Here is a 21,524-nt window from a genome sequence, read left to right on the forward strand (position 1 = left end):
TGTTGATCAATAATAAAAATAATCCTCTAAAATACAACTTGCCTAATAATTCTGCACACAGTGTACATAAAGATTATATTATTTTTTCATTACTCAGTTGTGAGTACGTTTCTGAGGTTTTTTAAATTGTATGGTATTCTAGGGCGTATATGCCTAAACAGTATTGGTACTTCCTTCTTTCATAGGTTTCCATCTCATTCCTAGACATTAGTTCCTAGTGGTCTACAATATACGAAAAGTTTCCAGAAGGAATGATCAGTATTACATTCACGTGGAATTTGACCTTTCTTAGTATATTATGTTGCAGAATGAAACAAACTTTCTGGCAAGTACCAGAGGTAGCTACCCTATATGCCACTGTCGGACGCTTGTAACCTTGTAACATCACCAGGAATAAATGCAAAGCCAGAAACTCACCTAAAGACTGCCTGTTTTGGAGTGTTTGCCCCTCAGTTAGCTAGACTCTCTGCTACACCGATGGAGGCAAACACCAAGAAACAGGCTGTCTGTCCCTGGTGACAAAGTATGGTGCTTCCACAGTGCATCTAACACAGAATGATGCCACAATGCCTCCACACACATTATGTGGCCCCACACCCCACAGTAGTATTCCCCCCACACATTATGAAACCCCACAATAACCCCTTCCACAGTTTATCTCCACAGCCCTCCAGACAGTATGATGGTCCCCAAAGCCCACCATAAATAGTATGATGTCTCCACGGTGGCCACTCACATACAGAATAAAGTACCCACAGTGATCCCCCACAGTATTATGTCCCCACAATCACCTGCAAAGTATGATGTCCCCACAGCCCTTACACAAAGTACAATGTCCCCACAGCCCCAACAAACCGTATGATGCTCCTCTACACAGTATAATTTCCCCATAGCCTCCCATTAGCAACATGATGTCCTCAAGGTGACCCTCACACTTCCGCAGTATTATGCCCCCTGTGTGTCCTCCAATCCCAAAGTATGATATACCCCATGCACAGTATGCTGACCCACTAGTGACCCCTCCACACAGTACGATGACCCCACAGCCCCCACACACAGTAAGATGACCTCTACACAGTATTTGTTTAAAAAAAAAAATACTCACCTTGCCCTGTTCCCTCAGATGCCCAGCTATAGTCTACGCTGTGTGAGGACTGAGGCCTTGCAGATCAGCATGCTTCCTTGGAGCAGCTCCACTCACCATCTGGTTTGCTCTCATGGCAGGCCGCTCTGTAGAGTTTATTTCCTCCTGCACTCCTCAGCACTGCTGCACCTGCATGTGGAATCTATCTAGCCTTAGGGGGGCATGGCGGGTCTCTGCAGGAATTTAACCCTGCTGTGTCCTGCAGAGATCAGGTTCCCCGACCTATCACGTGAAAGCAGAGCCTTTATTAGGCAGCTCCTTCCTCAACTCCTCGCCCGAGTGCTAGTTCCCACCCTGTTAGTCCGAGTTTATGCTTGTCTCAGTATTCCACTTCCCGTTACAGACCCGGTTAGTTTTCCTGTCCCGCCTGACCTTGGCTACGTTTACTGACATTGGGTTGCCTGCCCCGACCTCTGATCGCCTGACAACGCCTCTGCTTCGCCCCTCTGTACCTCGTACTAGGTCTCTGACCTCCTGGTCAGCTGCTGCAGACCCGGAGACTGCCAGCGGCCAAGCCTATCCTCACCATCAGAGGCTCTAGCGAACACCCGGTAGTCCCTTAGTTACGTCCCTCCTAAGTAAGCCCGTCCCGTGGCGCAGGTATTGGTCGATATTTTGGCCAAATTATCTTGCGAGTACCTATACTAAATTCAATAAAAATATCACTGACAATGCCTGCCCTATTCCCATCCCCTGATGCACAACAAGCTTATTCTATGGCCAAACATCTCCTGGACTCTTTTATACATTCCTAATCACATTGGCAGATCCAACCAGAAATAAATTTTACCGCTAGGGAAATAAAACGGGCAAATTGTTAGCCACCATAACTAAACACGAGCGACCCTACAAGCTAGTTATTAAATTGCAGAACCCCGTAAAGGGTTCGCAGATGACTGATTGTGAAGAGATCACACAAATTTTCAGTGAATATTATGAGGATCTGTACAAAGCCCCCCTGCCAACCTTCCAGCGATTAACTCCTTTCTGAGCTTGATTAATCTCCCATCCCTGACCACTGAACAACAAGTGATGTTAGACTCTATGATCATGGAAGATGAAATGAGGCAAGCTATAACAGACGCATCTAACGGTAAGACCCCGGGACCTGATGGTTTCCCTGCTTAATATTATAAGATTCTATCCCCTGACTTAGTACCCATTTTGACTAACCTTTTTAATGCAGCTTTCCTCCAGGGGGCCTCTATCAATCAATATAATGACTCAAACACCATAGTTATCCGTAAACCTAACAGAGACCCATTATTGCCACAATCCTACCGCCCAATCTCACTCCTCAACCATGATTATAAACTCCTGGCGAAGATCTTCGCAAACCGTCTACATATGTTGCTGGCTGGCCTTCTGAGTGAGGCTCAGACGGGCTTTACACAGGGATGGGGCAGTGTAGCAAATATACGCTTGGCGGTCGCAACCACATTCTTGGCCCAAGACGCATCATGACCACCCGCAATGCTGATGAGTCTGGATGCCGAAAAAGCCTTTGACAAGGTGGCATGGCCTTTTTTGTATGAAATTCTGGGCAGGGGAAATTTTGGTCCGAGGTTCCTATAATATATTCAATACCTTCATATAAATGAAAATACTTGTGGTACCACCTGAGGAAGATCGTTTACTATCAAAACGCGTTGTGGAAAGGGCTCATTAAATTAATTTTTTAGCCCTAAAAAATTTTTCACCTCTAGTGTTCATTCTTTTAATGCCCTATAGACCGCTTTTTTATTTTATATAATTTGGACCACTTTCAGTCCCCCTTTTGGGGGTTAGCGGCAGGAGCAGCTTCTAGTTAATTATTCTTAAATCCCCCCACTATAAAATTCCCCTTTGGCTGCTCAACTCAGGACCTGCGGTTGGGGGCTGCACTCTCCTAGCTTTCAGGACCTGTGGTGATGCACATCTGATCCTGAGTCACGTGATCTGTGGGCGGACACGTGGCCTGCAATTTTGGAACCTGGAAGCGGTGAGCACGAGCGGCGGTCTGCAGCACACGGCACGTGGTGTGCCAAGCTACCTGTACCTGGCGGTGAGACGTGCCTGCTCCTTCCATCCTCACACTAACACCGGAGTTGTGCAGGGGTGCACAACTCCAACAGATGAGTGGCCTTTTGGCAGTTTCCGTCACATCTACCTATCAGGTCCTTCACATAGCGCGCTTTTCTCCCTTTCTCTTCCTTATGCGAGAATTAGAAGACGTAGGTGGTTTATTGGGCTATTATATCAATTGGGATAAAACACAGGTGATGATGCTACGTGGCCCCTCCAGACCGTTATGGGCATCAGGATTCCCCTGTCAATGAACTACTTGTTCATTGAAATACCCGGGAGTACAAGTGACGTGACATCTGGCTAAATTGTATAAAACGAATATCAATTTATATGTCAATAACTTGGAATCCACTTTGGCTAAATGGAAGGATTTTAGTCTGTCAAAACTAGGCAGAGCAAATTTAATTAAAATGACAGAATTTCCACGTCTTATCTATCTTTTTCATACTCTCCCCATCTACCTAGGGGCAGCACGGTGGCTCAGTGGTTAGCACTGCAGCCCTGGGGTCCTGGGTTCAAATCCCACCAAGGACAACATCTGCAAGGAGTTTGTATGTTCTCCCCATATTTGTGTGGGTTTCCTTCCGTTTCCTCCCACACTCCAAAGACATACTGATAGGGAATGTAGATTGTGAGCCCCAATGGGGACAGTGCCAATAATGTTGTAAATTGTCTGAATTGTAAAGCGCTGTGGAATATGTTGGCGCTATATAAATAAAAAGATTATTATTTATTATTATTAGCTCCTAAAGAGGAGAAAATGATCAAGTATTTATACCGCTCATTTATCTGGGAGGGAAAAAATTATTCCAAGAGCTGAAGGGAAATGGGGGAATAAACTTCCCTGATATTAGACACTATAACCTAGCATCCGTATTCCGGGTGGTGGTGGACTGGCTGGGAGTGCTGTCTCACACCGTGGCTAGCTTTTCCAGCTCACTTACATCTCCCTTACACTGAATTGCCGGTTAAGGTAAGAGTGAACCCATTCCTGGTGTCTACATGGAAGGCATGGCAGAAAATATGCCGACAGTTTCGGCTCTCTCCCCAGGCATCTCTCCTTCTCCCGCTCGTTGGTAACCCTCATTTTCAACTTGGACACTCTCACCCTGTCTTTTATCGGTGGTACTCTTAAGGTATAACATCTATTAACCCTAGAATGCATGACCATAAAAATCTACTTTTTCACATACCTGGGGCCTTTTAGGCCCGTGTGCAAATAACATGGAATAACTCAAACAAAAATGACAAACAACTATATACCTGAGGAATACCTAGAGTTTCCAAATTCTAACTAAAGTAATCTTGCAGAAAATAGAAAACAGTTAACAGGGCGGGCCTGCGAGGCCCCAGGTATGCGTTCTAGGGTTAAACACTTGGTCCGCTTAGAGGAACACCGTATGTATTCAGTAAAGGAGATGCAGTCTAAATATCCTACCACCATATTCCCTTCTTTCCAATATCTACAAAGTAAGAGTTACGTAACAAAGATACTAGCACATCTTCCTGAGCAGAGTGGAGACTATGGCTGCTTAGGTGGTTCACTAAATCTAATTCCTGGTCTTGACAATTAGCCACCAACTACAAATTCATACATGTTGCCTTGGATTATGAACAATCCTAATTTTCTGCTAACAAAATGGCAGCTTGAGGACCCTACCTTGTCCTGCAGCACCATTCTGAAAGCTCTAGATCAAGCCCACAAATTCCTCCCTTCAGCTTGCTTTCTAGAAATGAGACTGAAAATCTGTCCCGCAAAAAGGTCATAGAATGGGGCAGTACACAACCTTCATGTGTTTTAAGTTCCACTCCCCCGAAGCCAATTTGCTCCATTGTCTGTGGACATGCCTGGTCATTCAGCCCTTTTGGGTCAGAGTGCAACAATTTACCACCGCGCATCTGACAAACTTTGCTCCTGATAAGGCTCTATGGGCCATCTTTGGATATTTAAAGCCAGATAAATATACATGCTCTCCAGGGCCCCGTAAACCACTACATTTGGTGGCGACAGCCGGTATTAAAGCCATTCTGCAAATATGGATCCACGACCAAGCTCCTCCCTTCAAGATCTTTCTAGATAAGCTGTCGTTTCTCCTTCAGATGGATTGGGCTGAGGCCTCCTTGCATAAGGAGGGAAGGGTACAGTCATTTTTTTAAATTTGGGAAAGTTTCATCTCCCTGCTTCCACAACGCATCAAGGATGACATTAGAACTTGTTTGCAACCAACAGTGTAGTATCAAGAGCAACTACTATTAGGAGAAGCGCCTATATAGAAATATTTTTGGGAGAACTGCTGCGTAGAGATGCTACTGATGGGTTGGAGGTCTGCTCTGGTGTCGGTGGGTCCTGCACAACTCTCAAAGAGAGTTTAAGGTTATATACCCATATTGGGTGATCAATATGCAAGAAATGTACCTGTTTCACACATATTCTCATTTCCCCTCCTTCCCTCCCCCTCCCAGTTTTTAGTTTATTTCTTTTAAATCAATGTAATTGTGCCTGGAATAGTTACTTTGTCACCCATCGTCTTATAATAGTAAGGCATGCATATAATAATAGGCTTTGGTTAATCCTTGTCACTAGTATATATGCTTTGGGTAATATTTGCATTGATGTATGTAAATTTTTCTATTCAATAAAAACAATGTTTAAAAAAATATAGACATCACTGAAAGGGAGAAAAAGCAACCATACCTGCAAAACAATGTCCAGATACAAATGCACAAACAGGAAGCAGCAGATCCCAAATAAAGGCAGGGGCAGCAAAGGTGCAAAATACTAAAAAAACAACCACTTACTAACCCATCCGTGGGGTGGCTGCCTAGTATTCTAACTGCACACAGGTCTGCATAGGGGTGTCATTAACCGGATATCTGTATAACAGCTTATTACCGACGCCTCTGTTTGGCATTTTTGTCTGGCCATGGTATTGCAAGTATAGCTGCTTTTCTCTCTTTCAGTGTTGTTTTTATTGATTTTTAGTCCTTTTCTCAGTGAATTGTGCTGAGACTCAGAGGCACAAGCTGAATGGTGGAACGAGCAGCAGATGGTTCCCTGTTTCAGCATTTTATTCAATAGTACCTGCATCCGGAGGATGCAGATACCACTAAAATTGTGACACCGGGTCCCCTTGACTCACAGGCCCCATACTGCTATGAGCAATAAGCCACTTACAAGCTGGTCAGTAGATCAGTGGAAATCTGTCCTGTGGTCTTACGAGGCAAAATTTTAGATTTGTGGGACCAACTGCCATGTCTTTGTGAGATACAGGAAAAGTGAGTGGATGGTTTCTGTGTGTGTGTTGCCCATCTTGAAGAATATAGGGGGAGATATGATAACGTAAAAGTACTTAGCTGGTCATACTTTGGGAAATCCTTCAAGATTTTTGGAAAGCCAATCCAGGTGATGACCTGATGAACTTGTTTGAGACAATGCCAAAGGTGTGTAAAGCCGTCATTAGAGTAAAAGGGGCGTACTTTGAGGAATCTAAGGTTCTGTTGTGGAACAAGGAAAACCACTGTATTTGCTATTATTTTATTCTCATTGCTCCTCTAAATACTCGGTGGAGCAATAGGATTAAAATAATAGCAAAATCTGGCCACAAATGACCAAGTTACAGATATTTGTTAAGGTGCATTTTCCCTTTAAATATTAGATATTATAAATATAGGTTTAACAGTGGTACAAATACTAATCTTATTTTGAAAATAATACAATATGCAAATACAAAAATGTGGAAATTACGATTTGTAAACTAAATCTGCCATGTAATTACATATGGCTCTTGGGAGCTCGAGTAATCTGAAGCAGACCCGCCAGTCCACTTCTATCTAAATAATCCTCAAATTGAAAAAAAGTCACACAACACAACGTGAACTGTCCCCCTCACCCTATCTCTATATCCTGTTCTAGGTGCAATGAAGAGTTATTCCTCCAAGGTGTTTACCCTCTTATAGTAGAGTAATTACCATCTATTGATTTACACTGAGCAACAATACAAATACAGAACTGTATATCTCATCTAATAATGCATGGTGTAAGCTACGATTATTGACAGAAATGTAATAACTTCAGAACAAAGCGGGACATGAAATCCACCCTTAAATAAAACAGAGATTTTGATTATTACCTCCAGCAATCTTCTTCATTATTACTGCCTCTTCAGCATTAACTGGATCTAAATGGATATTAATTCCTTAAAGAGAACCTGTCATTTCAGGTGACTTTTCAGAACAAGATGCAGTGTGCACATGAGGTAAGCCATTTCTGGCTATTTTATGACTTCTATCCTGCATTTTTTCACCAGATTCTCCCCCCCCCTGTGAATCCAGCATTAGGGGTGAAGTTAATCACTTTCTAAAGCAATTATCTGCTCTCTGTGGGTGTCAGTAGCTCTCCTTGCTCTTAAACACTCCCCTCTCCTTAGATACTAAAAGGAGGTGTAAACTGGCACCTCACTTTGCAGGCAGTCTGAAACTTAAAATGGTACTTTCATGTTCTTAAACTGCTTCAGTTAGACAGAATGAAAATAATCAGACTTCCTTTTCATATCTGCTTTCATTTGCCTCCAATACAAGCTTTTATCCTACATGGTGTACAGCTGGTTTCATGGAACTCAGTCACCATTGCCTGGCTAAGTGTGAGCAGTGGTTACATTTCTTTTTATTATTGGGTTAATAATGAGGGTCTCTGATAGACGACTCTCCATTACTAACACCAGGGTTTGATGTCAGCTGTGTTTTGGACACTTCATAGCTGACATCAACCGCAAGCATCATTACCCCGAATGACACCGCACCAGGGAATCAGTAAAAGCCAAGACGAAGAGCCAGGACTTTAGAATCTCATGTGATCCTCCAATTCTGTGGCGGCTGCGAGCTTGTATTTCAAGTCTGGGAAGGGCCCAATAACCAATGGACCTTCCCAGCCTGATGATATCAGCTCCTTGCTTTACCTTTGCTGGTTCCAAAAAAGGGGGGGACCCCACATAGGTTAATAAAAAGGTATATATCTCCAGCAGAAGCGTGTACATTATGCACATATACATTACATACATTATATATATATATATATATATATATATATATATATATATATATATATATATATATATATATATATATATACACATATATATATACACACACACACACACATATACATATATATATATATATATGCAAACGTCTTGTTTTTATTTGAATATATCTACATAGGTGTATAGAGGCCCATTTCCAACAACCACCACTCCAGTGTTTTAATGGTACATTGTGTTTCCTAACTGTGTCAGAAGGCTAATGGATGTTTAGAAAACCCTTGCACAAGTATGTTAGCCCAGCTGAAAACGGTTTAGCTGATTTGAGAAGCTATAAAATTGACCTTCCTTTGAGCTAGTTGAGAATCTGGAGCATTACATTTGTTTGTTCTATGAAACTCTCAAAATGGCCAGAAAAAGAGAACTTTCATGTGAAACTCGACAGTCTATTCTTGTTCTTAGAAATGAAGGCTATTCCATGCAAGAAATTGCCACGAAACTAAAGATTTCCTACAACGGTGTGTACTACTCCCTTCAGAGGAGAGCACAAACAGGCTCTAACCAGAGTAGAAAGAGAAGTGGGAGGCCCCGCTGCACAACTGAGCAACAAGACAAGTACATTAGAGTCTCTAGTTTGACAAATCGACGCCTCACAGCTCCTCAACTGGCAGCTTCATTAAATAGTACACGCAAAACGCCAGTGTCAACATCTACAGTGAAGAGGCGACTCAGGGATGCTGGCCTTCAGGGCAAAGAAAAAGCCTTATCTGAGACTGGTTAATAAAAGGAAAAGATTAATATGGGCAAAAGAACACAGACTTTGGACAGAGGAATACTGGAAAAAAGTTTTATGGACAGACAAATCAAAGTTTGAGGCGTTTGGATCACGCAGAAGAACATTTGTGAGACACAGAACAACTGAAAAGATGCTGGAAGAATGCCTGACGCCATCTGTCAAGCATGGTGGAGGTAATCTGATGGTCTGGGGTTGCTTTGGTGCTGGTAATATGGGAGATTTGTACAAGGTAAATGGGATTTTGAATAAGGAAGGCTATCACTCCATTTTGCAACACCATGCCATACCGTGTGGACCGCGCTCGATTGGAGCCAATTTCATCCTACAACAGGACAATGACCCAAAGCACACCTCCAAATTATGCATGAAGCTGGTATTCTATCTGTAATGGAGTGGCCAGAGCAGTCACCAGATCTCAACCCCATTGAGCTGTTGTGGGAGCAGCTTGACAGTATGGTACGCAAAAAGTGCCCATCAAGCCAATCCAACTTGTGGGAGGGGCTTCAGGAAGCATGGGGGGAAATTTCTCAAGATTACCTCAGCAAATTATCAGCTAGAATGCCAAAGGTCTGCAATGCTGGAATTGCTGCAAAGGGAGCATTCTTTGACGAAAGCAAAGTTTGAAGGAGAAAATTATTCTTTCAAATAAAAATCATTATTTCTAACCTTGTCAATGTCTGGACTATATTTTCTATTCATTTTGCAACTCATTTGATAAATAAAAGTATGAGTTTTCATGGAAAACACAAAATTGTCTGGGTGACCTCAAACTTTTGAACGGTAGTGTACATACATACACACACGGGCACACACAAACTCACCTACACACCACACAAAATGGTGGAGTTTCCTCTTTCTCCTGGTGACATTACATCCTTTTCCTTTTATTAACACCCCTGCGTTTTTTGGAGCAAAAATGCTACAAAACCGTAGCAAATCCACAAACATTTGTATAGCGTTTTTGACTAACTTTATTGAAATCAATTATTTAAAAAACACTGCAAATATGCTGAGAGAATTGGCATGCTGCAGATCTGAATCAAACGTGTGCCTGAGACTTCAGGGTTCTCATTCACTTTGCTGGCATCAGGAGTCCCTTCAAGTTTTGTGACAAATCCTCGTGCCAAAAACGCAAAGTGTGCACACAGCCTAAGGTTTTACATCTATGGGTATAATACTATAGCATGTCATTGCATCTATGTGTATACTAAATTTGCAGGTTATACCTATAGCATATCTGGTTTCACAGTAGTGGTGGCTGAACATAGTGATGTTACGATTGCAAGCAAAAAAATGGACCAACATGTACAGGACACTGATTTTGACAGTCTAATCCAATTGGAGTGATAATTACAGTTATAAAAAATAACTTTTATTTAATATATTTTAAAATTTATACAAAGCACGAAACAAATGTTAAAATCTTTGTTAATATATTAGGACTATTAAATAAAGTTTTTAGCATCGCTTTTATTTATATTATGGTCTAAGATTTCTTTGATTGGAATTTTCATAGGAAGTCTCTTTTTGGATATATATATGACTCCATTTATTTGGTGGTATTATATCCAACGTATATTTATATATGGAGAAACTTTCCTATTTGATGTCAAATTGGTTATCTATTCAGGCTAGTTCATTAAAAATTTGAGGTCTAATTGTTACATACACACATCAATGTGTCTAGTTCATTTAGCACTGCCTTCATTCATAGATGCAGTGCCAGTCACTCTATTTTCATTCATTTGATCAATGCAGCACTGCCCTTGAACACAGTGCCAATGATTGTGTTCTTAAATCCTTATGTTAAATAGTCCGATAGATCAATTCTAAAGACTCAATTATGACAATCCTGCACGCCATCTATGCTGTTGCTCAGCCCGATTCATTTAGCGCTACCCTTATTCACAGGTGTAATGTCAATGATCGTATTCTTAGACCCTTATGTTAGATGGCTTAATAGATCAGTTCTTAAATCTCAATGCTAGCGATACTAGACGCTATATGTGCTCTTGCTCAGCCCTACGCGTTTCATCATTTTTAAATGGGACTGCTATGATCATCAGGGGCTCGCAGTCTATGTTCCTATTAATTAAGATGACGTGATACATAAATGATAAACCTATTGGCAGGGTTGCCTGAATAGATAACCAATTTGACATCAAATAGGAAAGTTTCTCCATATATAAATATACGTTGGATATAATACTCCCAAATAAATGGAGTCATATATATATATCCAAAAAGAGACTTCCTATGAAGATTCCAATCAAAGAAATCTTAGACCATAATATAAATAAAAGAGATACTAAAAACTATATTTAATAGTCCTAATATATTAACAAAGATTTTAACATTTGTTTCGTGCTTAGTATAAATTTTAAAACATGAATAAAAGTTATTTTTTATAACTGTAATTATCACTCCAATTGGATTAGACTGAAAATTTTGTAAAATAATTTGGAGCACATTTATATTATACATTACTGTGTGTAACGGGTCTGGGAGGCGGAACCTCTGAGCTACTATACAAGGGGGCGGTCCTTGTAAGGGAGCGGGTGGCGACCAGGCAGGCAGTCACAGCAGGTGACCGGGACAGTCTCTGGAAGAACGGGCAGGAGATCACGGGAAGTGACTGGGGCAGTCTCTGGGTAAAGGGTTGGTACGACCTGTGGCGGCTGATGGTAGACGTGAGCTCCCAGGTGAGCAGGCGAGAGCCTCTGGATAAACGGGTGGTCACAGCATGTGACGGCGGAGCCTCCAGGAAGACCAACAGACAGGCGGCAGATGAGCGCTCCCAGGTGAGCGGGCAGAAGTCTCTGGACAGGCGGGTGGTCACAGCATGTGACGGCGGAGCCTCCAGGAAGACCAACAGACAGGCGGCAGATGAGCGCTCCCAGGTGAGCGGGCAGAAGTCTCTGGACAGGCGGGTGGTCACAGCATGTGACGGCGGAGCCTCCAGGAAGACCAACAGACAGGCGGCAGATGAGCGCTCCCAGGTGAGCGGGCAGAAGTCTCTGGACAGGCGGGTGGTCACAGCACGTGACGGCAGAGCCTCCAGGTAGGCTAGCAGACAGGCAGCAGATGAGCGCTCCCAGGTGAGCGGGCAGGAGTCACTGGACAGGCAGGTGGTCACAGCACGTGACGGCAGAGCCTCCAGGTAGGCTAGCAGGCAGGTAGCAGATGTGCGCTCCCAGGTGAGCGGGCAAGCTGGTCCATAGACAGACTGACAGGAGTTGGAGGGCAGACCGTCGGACCTCAGGCAAGCAGGCAGGTAGCTGATGTGCGCTCCCAGGTGAGCGGGCAAGCTGGTCCTTAGACAGACTGACAGGAGTTGTAAGGCAGACCGTCGGACCTCAGGCTAGCAGGCAGGTAGCGGAATATCAGGCAGGAATAAGACAGGAATCTGGCAGGTATCTGGCAGGTAACTGGCAACGGGACCTGAGGGCTGAAGCAGAGTAGTGAACAGTGCAACAACATTGCTTGGGCACCTCCATTTTGGAGGAGGTGCCTTATATATGGTGAAGTCCTCCGGCCATTGGCCGGGGACTCCTTAGGACGGCGCGCGCGGCCCCTTTAAGAGGGAGGGAGCGCGCGCGCGCCCTAAGCACAGTGGCCGGGAAGGAGCGCGCGCTGCCAGCAGAGCGGGAGGAGGACGCCGGGCTCGGAGCAGAGAGGTGAGGGGAACAGTGTCCCTGCCTAGCAGAGGGCAGGGACGCCGACGCTACAGTACCCCCCCTTTAGGCCCCCCCTTTTTTAGGCCAGACAGAAATTTAGCTAGGATGAGAGGGGCATGGATGTTCTCCCGGGGCTCCCACGTTCTCTCTTCAGGACCAAACCCCTTCCAATCTACTAGAAAAAAGGTCTTCCCTCTTACCCTTTTGGTGGCCAGAATGTTCTCTACCTCAAATTCGTTTTCAGCGGAAACCGGAGCAGGAGGCGTGCCTGTAGACTTGGAAAAAGAGTTAAGTACCACAGGTTTGAGGAGAGATACATGGAAGGAGTTAGGGATCCGCAAGTTGGCCGGGAGTTTCAATTTATAGGCCACCGGGTTGATCTGACTGATGACCTCCAGAGGACCGATGAACCGAGGCCCTAACTTATAGGAAGGAATCTTGAGCCGGACATACTTGGACGAGAGCCAGACCTTATCCCCTGGACGGAATTGAGGAGGATCCAGACGTTTTTTGTCAGCATGTCTTTTCATACGCTCGGATGACAGAAGGAGTGCGGACCGGGTACTCTCCCATATGGAGGAAAATTTGTTAACAAGAGATTCCATAGCCGGATTGTCCACCGAGGTGGAGACGGGAAACGGGATCCGAGGATGCTGACCGAAGACTACAAAAAACGGGGATTTGGAGGAAGATTCACTCTCGTGATTGTTGTACGAGAATTCGGCCCATGGCAGGAGATCCACCCAATCAGAATGGTGGGCATTAACGAAGTGCCGGAGGTAACTGGTCAGGTTCTGATTGATCCGCTCCACTTGACCATTAGACTGTGGGTGGTAAGCGGAGGAGAAGTCCAGGGTGACGTCTAGCAGTTTACAAGTGGCTCTCCAGAAACGGGAAGTGAACTGTACCCCACGATCCGACACGATGTGACGGGGCAGGCCATGAAGAAGGAAGATGTGGCGGATAAAGTCTTTAGCCAGCTCGGGTGCAGACGGGAGACCTGGCAGGGGAATGAAGTGAGCCATCTTGGAAAAGCGGTCAGCAACCACCCAAATGACCGTACAACCGGCAGAGACGGGAAGATCAGTTATGAAGTCCATCGCTATATGCTGCCAGGGGGCAGCAGGTACTGGCAGAGGAAGGAGGCGACCGGCTGGCAGGTGTCTCGGAACTTTGTTGCGGGCGCAGGACACACAGGCAGAAACAAAGTCTATTACATCCTTGTGCAGGTTAGGCCACCAGTAGTGCCGGGTAATAAGCTGGAGGGTCTTTTTCTGACCGGCGTGGCCAGCTAGTTTAGACGAATGACCCCAGTGTAGGATCTTCTCCCGATCAGGTACCGATACGAATGTCTTACCGGGAGGGAGACGATTTAGACTCACAGGAGCCACCTGCATTACTCTGGCGGGATCGATGATATGTTTAGGTTCCTCCTCGAGGTCAGATACCAGAAAGGATCGGGACAAGGCGTCCGCTTTGATGTTCTTGTCAGCCGGGCGAAAATGTAGAACAAAATCAAAGCGAGCAAAAAACAAGGACCACCGGGCTTGGCGCGGGTTAAGTCTCTGGGCATGCTGGAGGTAAGCCAAGTTCTTGTGGTCAGTGTAAATTATTACCGGATGAAGAGCCCCCTCGAGTAGGTAACGCCACTCGTCCAATGCCAGCTTGATGGCCAATAACTCTCGGTCTCCTATGGAATAATTGCGCTCAGAAGAGGAGAAGAGTTTGGAGAAGAAGTCGCAAGTTACCATCCTCCCGGAAGAAGATTTTTGAGTAAGTACAGCTCCGGCTCCAGAGGAGGAGGCGTCAACCTCCAGAAAGAACTGCTTGTTGCCGTCTGGACGATGCAGCACCGGGGCGGAAGAGAAGGCCTGTTTTAAGGAAAGAAAGGCCTCCTCTGCTTCGGACGGCCACTCCTTGGGATTAGTTCCCTTACGGGTGAGCGCGGAAATTGGGGCAGTCCGGGAAGAGAAGTGCGGTATGAAGAGGCGGTAGTAGTTGGCGAAGCCCAGGAACCGCTGAATGGCCTTCAACCCCTCCGGTCGGGGCCATTTCTCGATGGCAGACAGTTTCTCTGGATCCATTCGTAGGCCGGTCTGAGAAATAATGTAGCCCAAAAACGGAAGCGAGGTCTGCTCAAAGAGGCACTTCTCATATTTAGCGAAGAGGTGGTTCTGCCTGAGCCTGAGCAGGACCTGACGAACGTCCCTCCGGTGAGTCTGGAGATCCGGAGAGAAGACCAAGATGTCGTCCAGGTACACCACAACGCAGGAGTAGAGAAGGTCGCGGAAGATGTCATTGACCAACTCTTGAAAGACGGCAGGAGCGTTACAGAGACCAAAGGGCATTACCAGATATTCATAGTGGCCGTCCCGGGTGTTGAATGCCGTCTTCCATTCATCCCCTTGACGGATACGAACCAGGTTGTATGCCCCACGGAGGTTCAGTTTGGTGAAGATTCTAGCCCCTCTCAGGCGATCAAATAATTCTGGAATGAGCGGAAGGGGGTACTTATTCTTCACCGTGATCTGGTTAAGGCTTCTATAGTCTATACAGGGACGGAGAGAGCCGTCCTTCTTTTTTACGAAGAAGAAGCCTGCTCCCGCCGGGGAGGTAGATTTCCAGATAAATCCCCTGGCCAAATTCTCCTCAATATATTCGGACATCGACCGGGTCTCAGCAGCGGACAATGGGTAAATACGCCCATGGGGAGGAGTAGTACCGGGTAGCAGGTCGATAGGACAATCGTATGGTCTATGAGGGGGTAATGTCTCTGCCTCCTTTTTATTAAAGACATCAGCAAATGACCAATAGGGAATCGGAAGTCCAGGTAGATTAGTTGGGGTAGGAGAAGGACGGACGGGATGAACAGGAACCAAACAAGTCTTATGACAGTCCTGTCCCCAGCGAAGGACTTCTCCGGTCTGCCAGTCAAGCACGGGTGCATGTCTCTGGAGCCAAGGTAGACCTAGTAAGAGGGCGTGAGAGAGTCCAGGCAGAACATGAAAAGAGATGCTCTCAGAATGCAGCATTCCCACCTGCAGAGTTATGGATTCGGTGATGAGTTGGATGGGACGTGGTAAGAGGCCCCCATCCACAGCAGCGACAGATAATGGTACAGCCAGAGGTTTGGTGGGAATGCGGTATTTTTCTACCAGGGACTGTGAAATAAGATTCCCGGCCGCTCCAGAGTCAAGTTGGGCTAGTTCGAAATAACGATTCTCCCCGCAGATAATAGAGACTGACAGTAGCAGAGATGGAGAGGATTTATTCTTGTCTAGGTCGACCTCTCTGAGCGAACCTAGACACAGGCGTTTCCCGACCTCTCCGGGCAGGTACGGATCCGGTGCTCCTTACTGCCACAGTAGAAGCAGCTCCCCTCGGCACGGCGTAAGTCCTGACGGGTTTTGACCATCTTGGTCTGGTCGACCTGCATAGGCTCAGGAGAGTGTACCTGGGGAGAAACGGAGGGAGTGACGGATTTCTGAAAAGTAGGAGCTAGACGTGGAAACCTCCTCTCACGGGTGACCTCTTTGGCACGCTCCTGGAACCGTAGGTCAATCCGGGTGGCAAGAGTTATTAGGTCATCGAGAGTGGTAGGAATGTCCCGACCGGCAAGTTCATCTTTAATACGGCCGGACAGACCCTCCCAGAAGACGGATACCAGAGCGTCGTTATCCCAGGCCAGCTCCGAGGCAAGGGTACGGAACCGTATGGCATATTGGCCCACGGTGAGACTTCCCTGACGGAGGCGTAGCAGTGATGATGCGGATGAGGTCTTCCGTCCGGGTTCGTCGAAGACTTTCCGGAAAGCCGTGAGGAAGGCAGGCAAGTCGGACACCAGGGGGTCTCCTCTCTCCCATAAAGGATTTAGCCAGGCCAGGGCCTCCCCGGTGAGATGGGACATGATGAAGGCAATTTTGGCCCGGTCGGAGTTAAACTGGTGGGACAATAGTTCAAAGTGCAGGGTGCACTGATTTATGAAGCCCCGAGCCTGGGCGGAGTCGCCTCCGAAGCGAGGAGGTGCAGAAAGCCGGGGTCCGGGGTAGGATACCATGGTATTAGTGGGCAGTGGAGCTGCCGGATTGCGAGTCATGGCACTGGCGGAGGTTGCTGGCAGAGCAGTCAGAGTGTCCAGGCGAGAATTGACATTCCGCAGGTGACCCAGGATGGACTCCTGTTGGGACCTCTGACGGGACAGTTCATGACACAGGTCCGAGAGCGAGGGAGCTTGGGTGCCACCGGGTTCCATGGCCCGAGCAAACTGTAACGGGTCTGGGAGGCGGAACCTCTGAGCTACTATACAAGGGGGCGGTCCTTGTAAGGGAGCGGGTGGCGACCAGGCAGGCAGTCACAGCAGGTGACCGGGACAGTCTCTGGAAGAACGGGCAGGAGATCACGGCAAGTGACTGGGGCAGTCTCTGGATGAACGGGCAGATGGTCACGGCAAGTGACCGGGGCAGTCTCTGGGTAAAGGGTTGGTACGACCTGTGGCGGCTGATGGTAGACGTGAGCTCCCAGGTGAGCAGGCGAGAGCCTCTGGATAAACGGGTGGTCACAGCATGTGACGGCGGAGCCTCCAGGAAGACCAACAGACAGGCGGCAGATGAGCGCTCCCAGGTGAGCGGGCAGAAGTCTCTGGACAGGCGGGTGGTCACAGCATGTGACGGCGGAGCCTCCAGGAAGACCAACAGACAGGCGGCAGATGAGCGCTCCCAGGTGAGCGGGCAGAAGTCTCTGGACAGGCGGGTGGTCACAGCACGTGACGGCAGAGCCTCCAGGTAGGCTAGCAGACAGGCAGCAGATGAGCGCTCCCAGGTGAGCGGGCAGGAGTCACTGGACAGGCAGGTGGTCACAGCACGTGACGGCAGAGCCTCCAGGTAGGCTAGCAGGCAGGTAGCAGATGTGCGCTCCCAGGTGAGCGGGCAAGCTGGTCCATAGACAGACTGACAGGAGTTGGAGGGCAGACCGTCGGACCTCAGGCAAGCAGGCAGGTAGCTGATGTGCGCTCCCAGGTGAGCGGGCAAGCTGGTCCTTAGACAGACTGACAGGAGTTGTAAGGCAGACCGTCGGACCTCAGGCTAGCAGGCAGGTAGCGGAATATCAGGCAGGAATAAGACAGCAAACTGGCAGGAATCTGGCAGGTATCTGGCAGGTAACTGGCAACGGGACCTGAGGGCTGAAGCAGAGTAGTGAACAGTGCAACAACATTGCTTGGGCACCTCCATTTTGGAGGAGGTGCCTTATATATGGTGAAGTCCTCCGGCCATTGGCCGGGGACTCCTTAGGACGGCGCGCGCGGCCCCTTTAAGAGGGAGGGAGCGCGGGAGCGCGCGCGTGCGCGCCCTAAGCACAGTGGCCGGGAAGGAGCGCGCGCTGCCAGCAGAGATAGAGGAGGACGCCGGGCTCGGAGCAGAGAGGTGAGGGGAACAGCGTCCCTGCCTAGCAGAGGGCAGGGACGCCGACGCTACACTGTGAAAGGACACTGATTTTGGTTTCACGACCTAAATTCTAAAAAACCAAATGTTTCCTATGTCTTTTATTGAAACTTCCAAAACTTTATAAAATGCAGCTTCACATTAGTCATGAATGATGTATTCTGTATCAGTCACAAATATAATTCAACCGCGTACATTTCTTCCTCTGTTACTGAATGTGCTTGACTAACCTTAGAACACTGAATACCCAAACCTTACTTGTTTGGAAATCATAATTCTTCATTGTGAAATGAGAGCTCTGAATAATGTCCATAGTAAAATGCCTGCGACCATCTTATAAGCCATTAAAGTGGCGCATTAAATAATATTGAAACATAAATAATCACCTTGCATCAATAAATGGTTGAGTCACCCATTGTCTTAGCTTCCTTTTGCCAAAAGGGGTTTTTGTATGGTCCAGGACCCAAATCAAGCTGCCCTTAGTCTTCTGGTCTGTCTGCATTTTAGAGGAAAAAAATTTGAGAACAATCAGGAAGTAACATCCATGAAATCACCAGCAGAATTATACCACTGAAACCAGCAATATGGCAGTCTTGTAGTAATCCGATTACCAGTGCTGAGAAATCAAGGTGTGAATGAAAATTCGCCTGCAAGTGCCTCAAGATCATCAACACACACCCAATGAATATACAGGCTAAATTGCATAGGTCTTCAAAGCTTGATTTCTGAGCACTGGGACATGGGATTAGAAGAATACAGGTATCCTTTTTATTGTTGTTCTAGGACCTATATTGGCATATCACTAGTTACAGTAGTAAAATAGTCTTGACTAGTGTTGAGCATTCCGATACTGAAATATCGGGTATCGACCGATATTCGCGGTATCGGAGTTCCGATACTTTTAGAATATCGAATACCGGAATCGGAAGTTCCCATAATGCCTGCGCTCTGCAGTGTCTCTGAAGGATGACAAGCTGGATGGCAGCGCTCAGCTTACTGTACTTGTCATTTAGTGTTAAAGGATTTATTAAAAAAAATAATAGTGTTTTCATGCACTGTCTCTTTAAAAAAGCCGGCCGGCAATTCAGCATCGGTACCCGACAATTTAGAATAGAAAGAATAAGCATCACACATAGATTAGATACATAGAAACATGTCAGTCACATATATAAGGAGTACAGTGACGGTGTTGGTTACTGTACTTGTCATTTAGTGTTAAAATAAAGGATTTATTAAAAAAAAAATTGGTGTGGGGTTCCCCGTAATTTTAGTCTCTAGCGGAGGTTAAGCAGACGGCTGGGGCAGATGTTTGAAGCCTGGGAAGGGGGTAATACCCACGGAGCTTCCCAGACTACTAATATCAGCCCCCAGCTGAATACGTAGCCTTTACTAGCTATTAAAATGGGGGACTCCCCAAAAAAATGACGTGGGGTCCCCCCTATTTTAATAGCTAGCAAAGGCTAGGCAGACAGCTGGGGGCTGATATTAATAGCCCAGGAAGGGTGCCTTGAATATTGGCCCCCTCCCAGGCTAGAAACACCAGCCGTCAGCCGCCCCAGAAATGGCGCATCCATAGGATGCGCCAATTCTGGCACTTAGCCTCGCTCTTCCCACTGCCCTGTAGCGGTGGCAGTGGGGTAATAGGGCTGGGGTTGATGTCAGCTTATAATGCCAGCCGACATCAAGCCCAGGTTAGTAATGGAGAGGCGTCTATAAGGGCAGTGGGAAGAGCGAGGCTAAGTGCCAGAATTGGCGCATCCTATGGATGCACCATTTCTCGGGCAGCTGATGGCTGGTGTTTCTAGCCTGGGAGGGGGCCAATATTCAAGGCACCCTTCCTGGGCTATTAATATCAGCCCCCAGCTGTCTGCCTAGCCTTTGCTAGCTATTAAAATAGGGGGGACCCCACGTCATTTTTTTGGGGAGTCCCCCATTTTAATAGCTAGTAAAGGCTAGGTATTCAGCTGGGGGCTGATATTAGTAGCCTGGGAAGCTCTGTGGGTATTACCCCCTTCCCAGGCTTCAAACATCTGCCCCAGCAATCTGCTTAACCTCCGCTAGAGACTAAAATTACGGGGAACCCCACGCCAATTTTTTTTTAAATAAATCCTTTATTTTAACACTATATGACAAGTACAGTAATCAACACTATCACTGTACTTATTATATATGTGACTGACATGTTTCTATGTATCTAATCTATGTGTGATGCTCTATTCCTTCTATTCTAAATTGTCGGGTACCGATGCTGAATTGCCGACCGGCTTTTTTAAAGAGATGGTGCATGAAAACACTTATTTTTTTTAATAAATCCTTTAACACTAAATGACAAGTACAGTAAGCAACACTGTCACTGTACTTCTTATATATGTGACTGACATGTTTCTATCTATCTAATCTATGTGTGATGCTCTATTCTTTCTGTTCTAAATTGTCGGGTATCTGTGTATGCCGCTGCTGAATTGCCGGCTTTTCATGTAATACATTCTACATTATTCTTAGTTGTTTTCCTTCATGTAGAATTACCCTACAAGGAAAGAAAAGGTTTATTTTCATTCCGATATTTGTGTCCCATTGACTTGCATTGGTTTCCGGTATCGGAATCGGCGATATCCGATATTTTTTGGGTATCGGTCCAATCCGATATTTCCCGATATCTGAAGGTATCGCTCAACACTAGTCTTGACGTGTTTCCTTTAAAATAAGAAGACTACAAGTTCTTCATCATCTGAATCATTATCATTTTGTGGGTCACTTATCCCTAAAATAATCATGAAAAATGACAGTTATTAATATATAATGGTGGATTCCAGCAAGGACAACAGTGGTGTAACTCTAATATTCTGTCTGCAGTCAAGACTAAGTTAAAAAGTGGAGATTTAAAGGAGTCTTCCAGCTCAAAATGCTGCTCTATAAAAAGCAACATATACAAGTACTGCATGGACTGAAAAAATAAAACACCATACATACAGTTCTGCTCAAAAGTTTACATATCCCGGCAGAATTTTTCCTTTCTTGGCCTAGTTTCAGAGAATATGAATGATAACCAAAAAACTTTTTCTCCACACAGTAGTTTGACAATAAATGGCTTCACCCAACCAATAACCATGAGTGGAGAAAAAGTTTTTTGGTGATCATTCATATTCTCTGAAACAAGGCCAAGAAAGGAAAAATTCTGCTGCGGTATGTAAACTTTTGAGCACAACTGTATATATTTGGTTTATTCATGAGGATAGCCTCAACAGTCCCTAAGGGCAATAACTGACAAGCGTGTAGGGTTGGTGATTGTATGAAGAATATTTTTTATTTTTGGCTTTGTATCTCATAATTTTTATCGGGTAACCATCTTATGTAAATTAAAAGAAA

At 45.9% G+C, this 21,524-nt stretch overlaps 1 protein-coding gene across 3 annotated transcripts in view; it reads right to left on the reverse strand.

The window, feature by feature from the left end:
• Positions 1-21,524, reverse strand: part of MSH3 (mutS homolog 3) — a 252,919-nt gene that overhangs the window by 133,558 nt on the left and 97,837 nt on the right. For all 3 annotated transcript variants that reach the window (XM_073679269.1, XM_073679248.1, XM_073679259.1), the window contains one exon: positions 18,545-18,654. In XM_073679269.1, the coding sequence (XP_073535370.1) occupies positions 18,545-18,654 (110 nt within the window). The remainder of the gene's footprint in view (positions 1-18,544; positions 18,655-21,524) is intronic.

Source organism: Phyllobates terribilis, unplaced genomic scaffold (genome assembly GCF_046119375.1).
Source record: "Phyllobates terribilis strain yellow unplaced genomic scaffold, ASM4611937v1 Scaffold_1__5_contigs__length_1240528914, whole genome shotgun sequence".
NCBI classification, from domain to species: Eukaryota; Metazoa; Chordata; class Amphibia; order Anura; family Dendrobatidae; genus Phyllobates; species Phyllobates terribilis.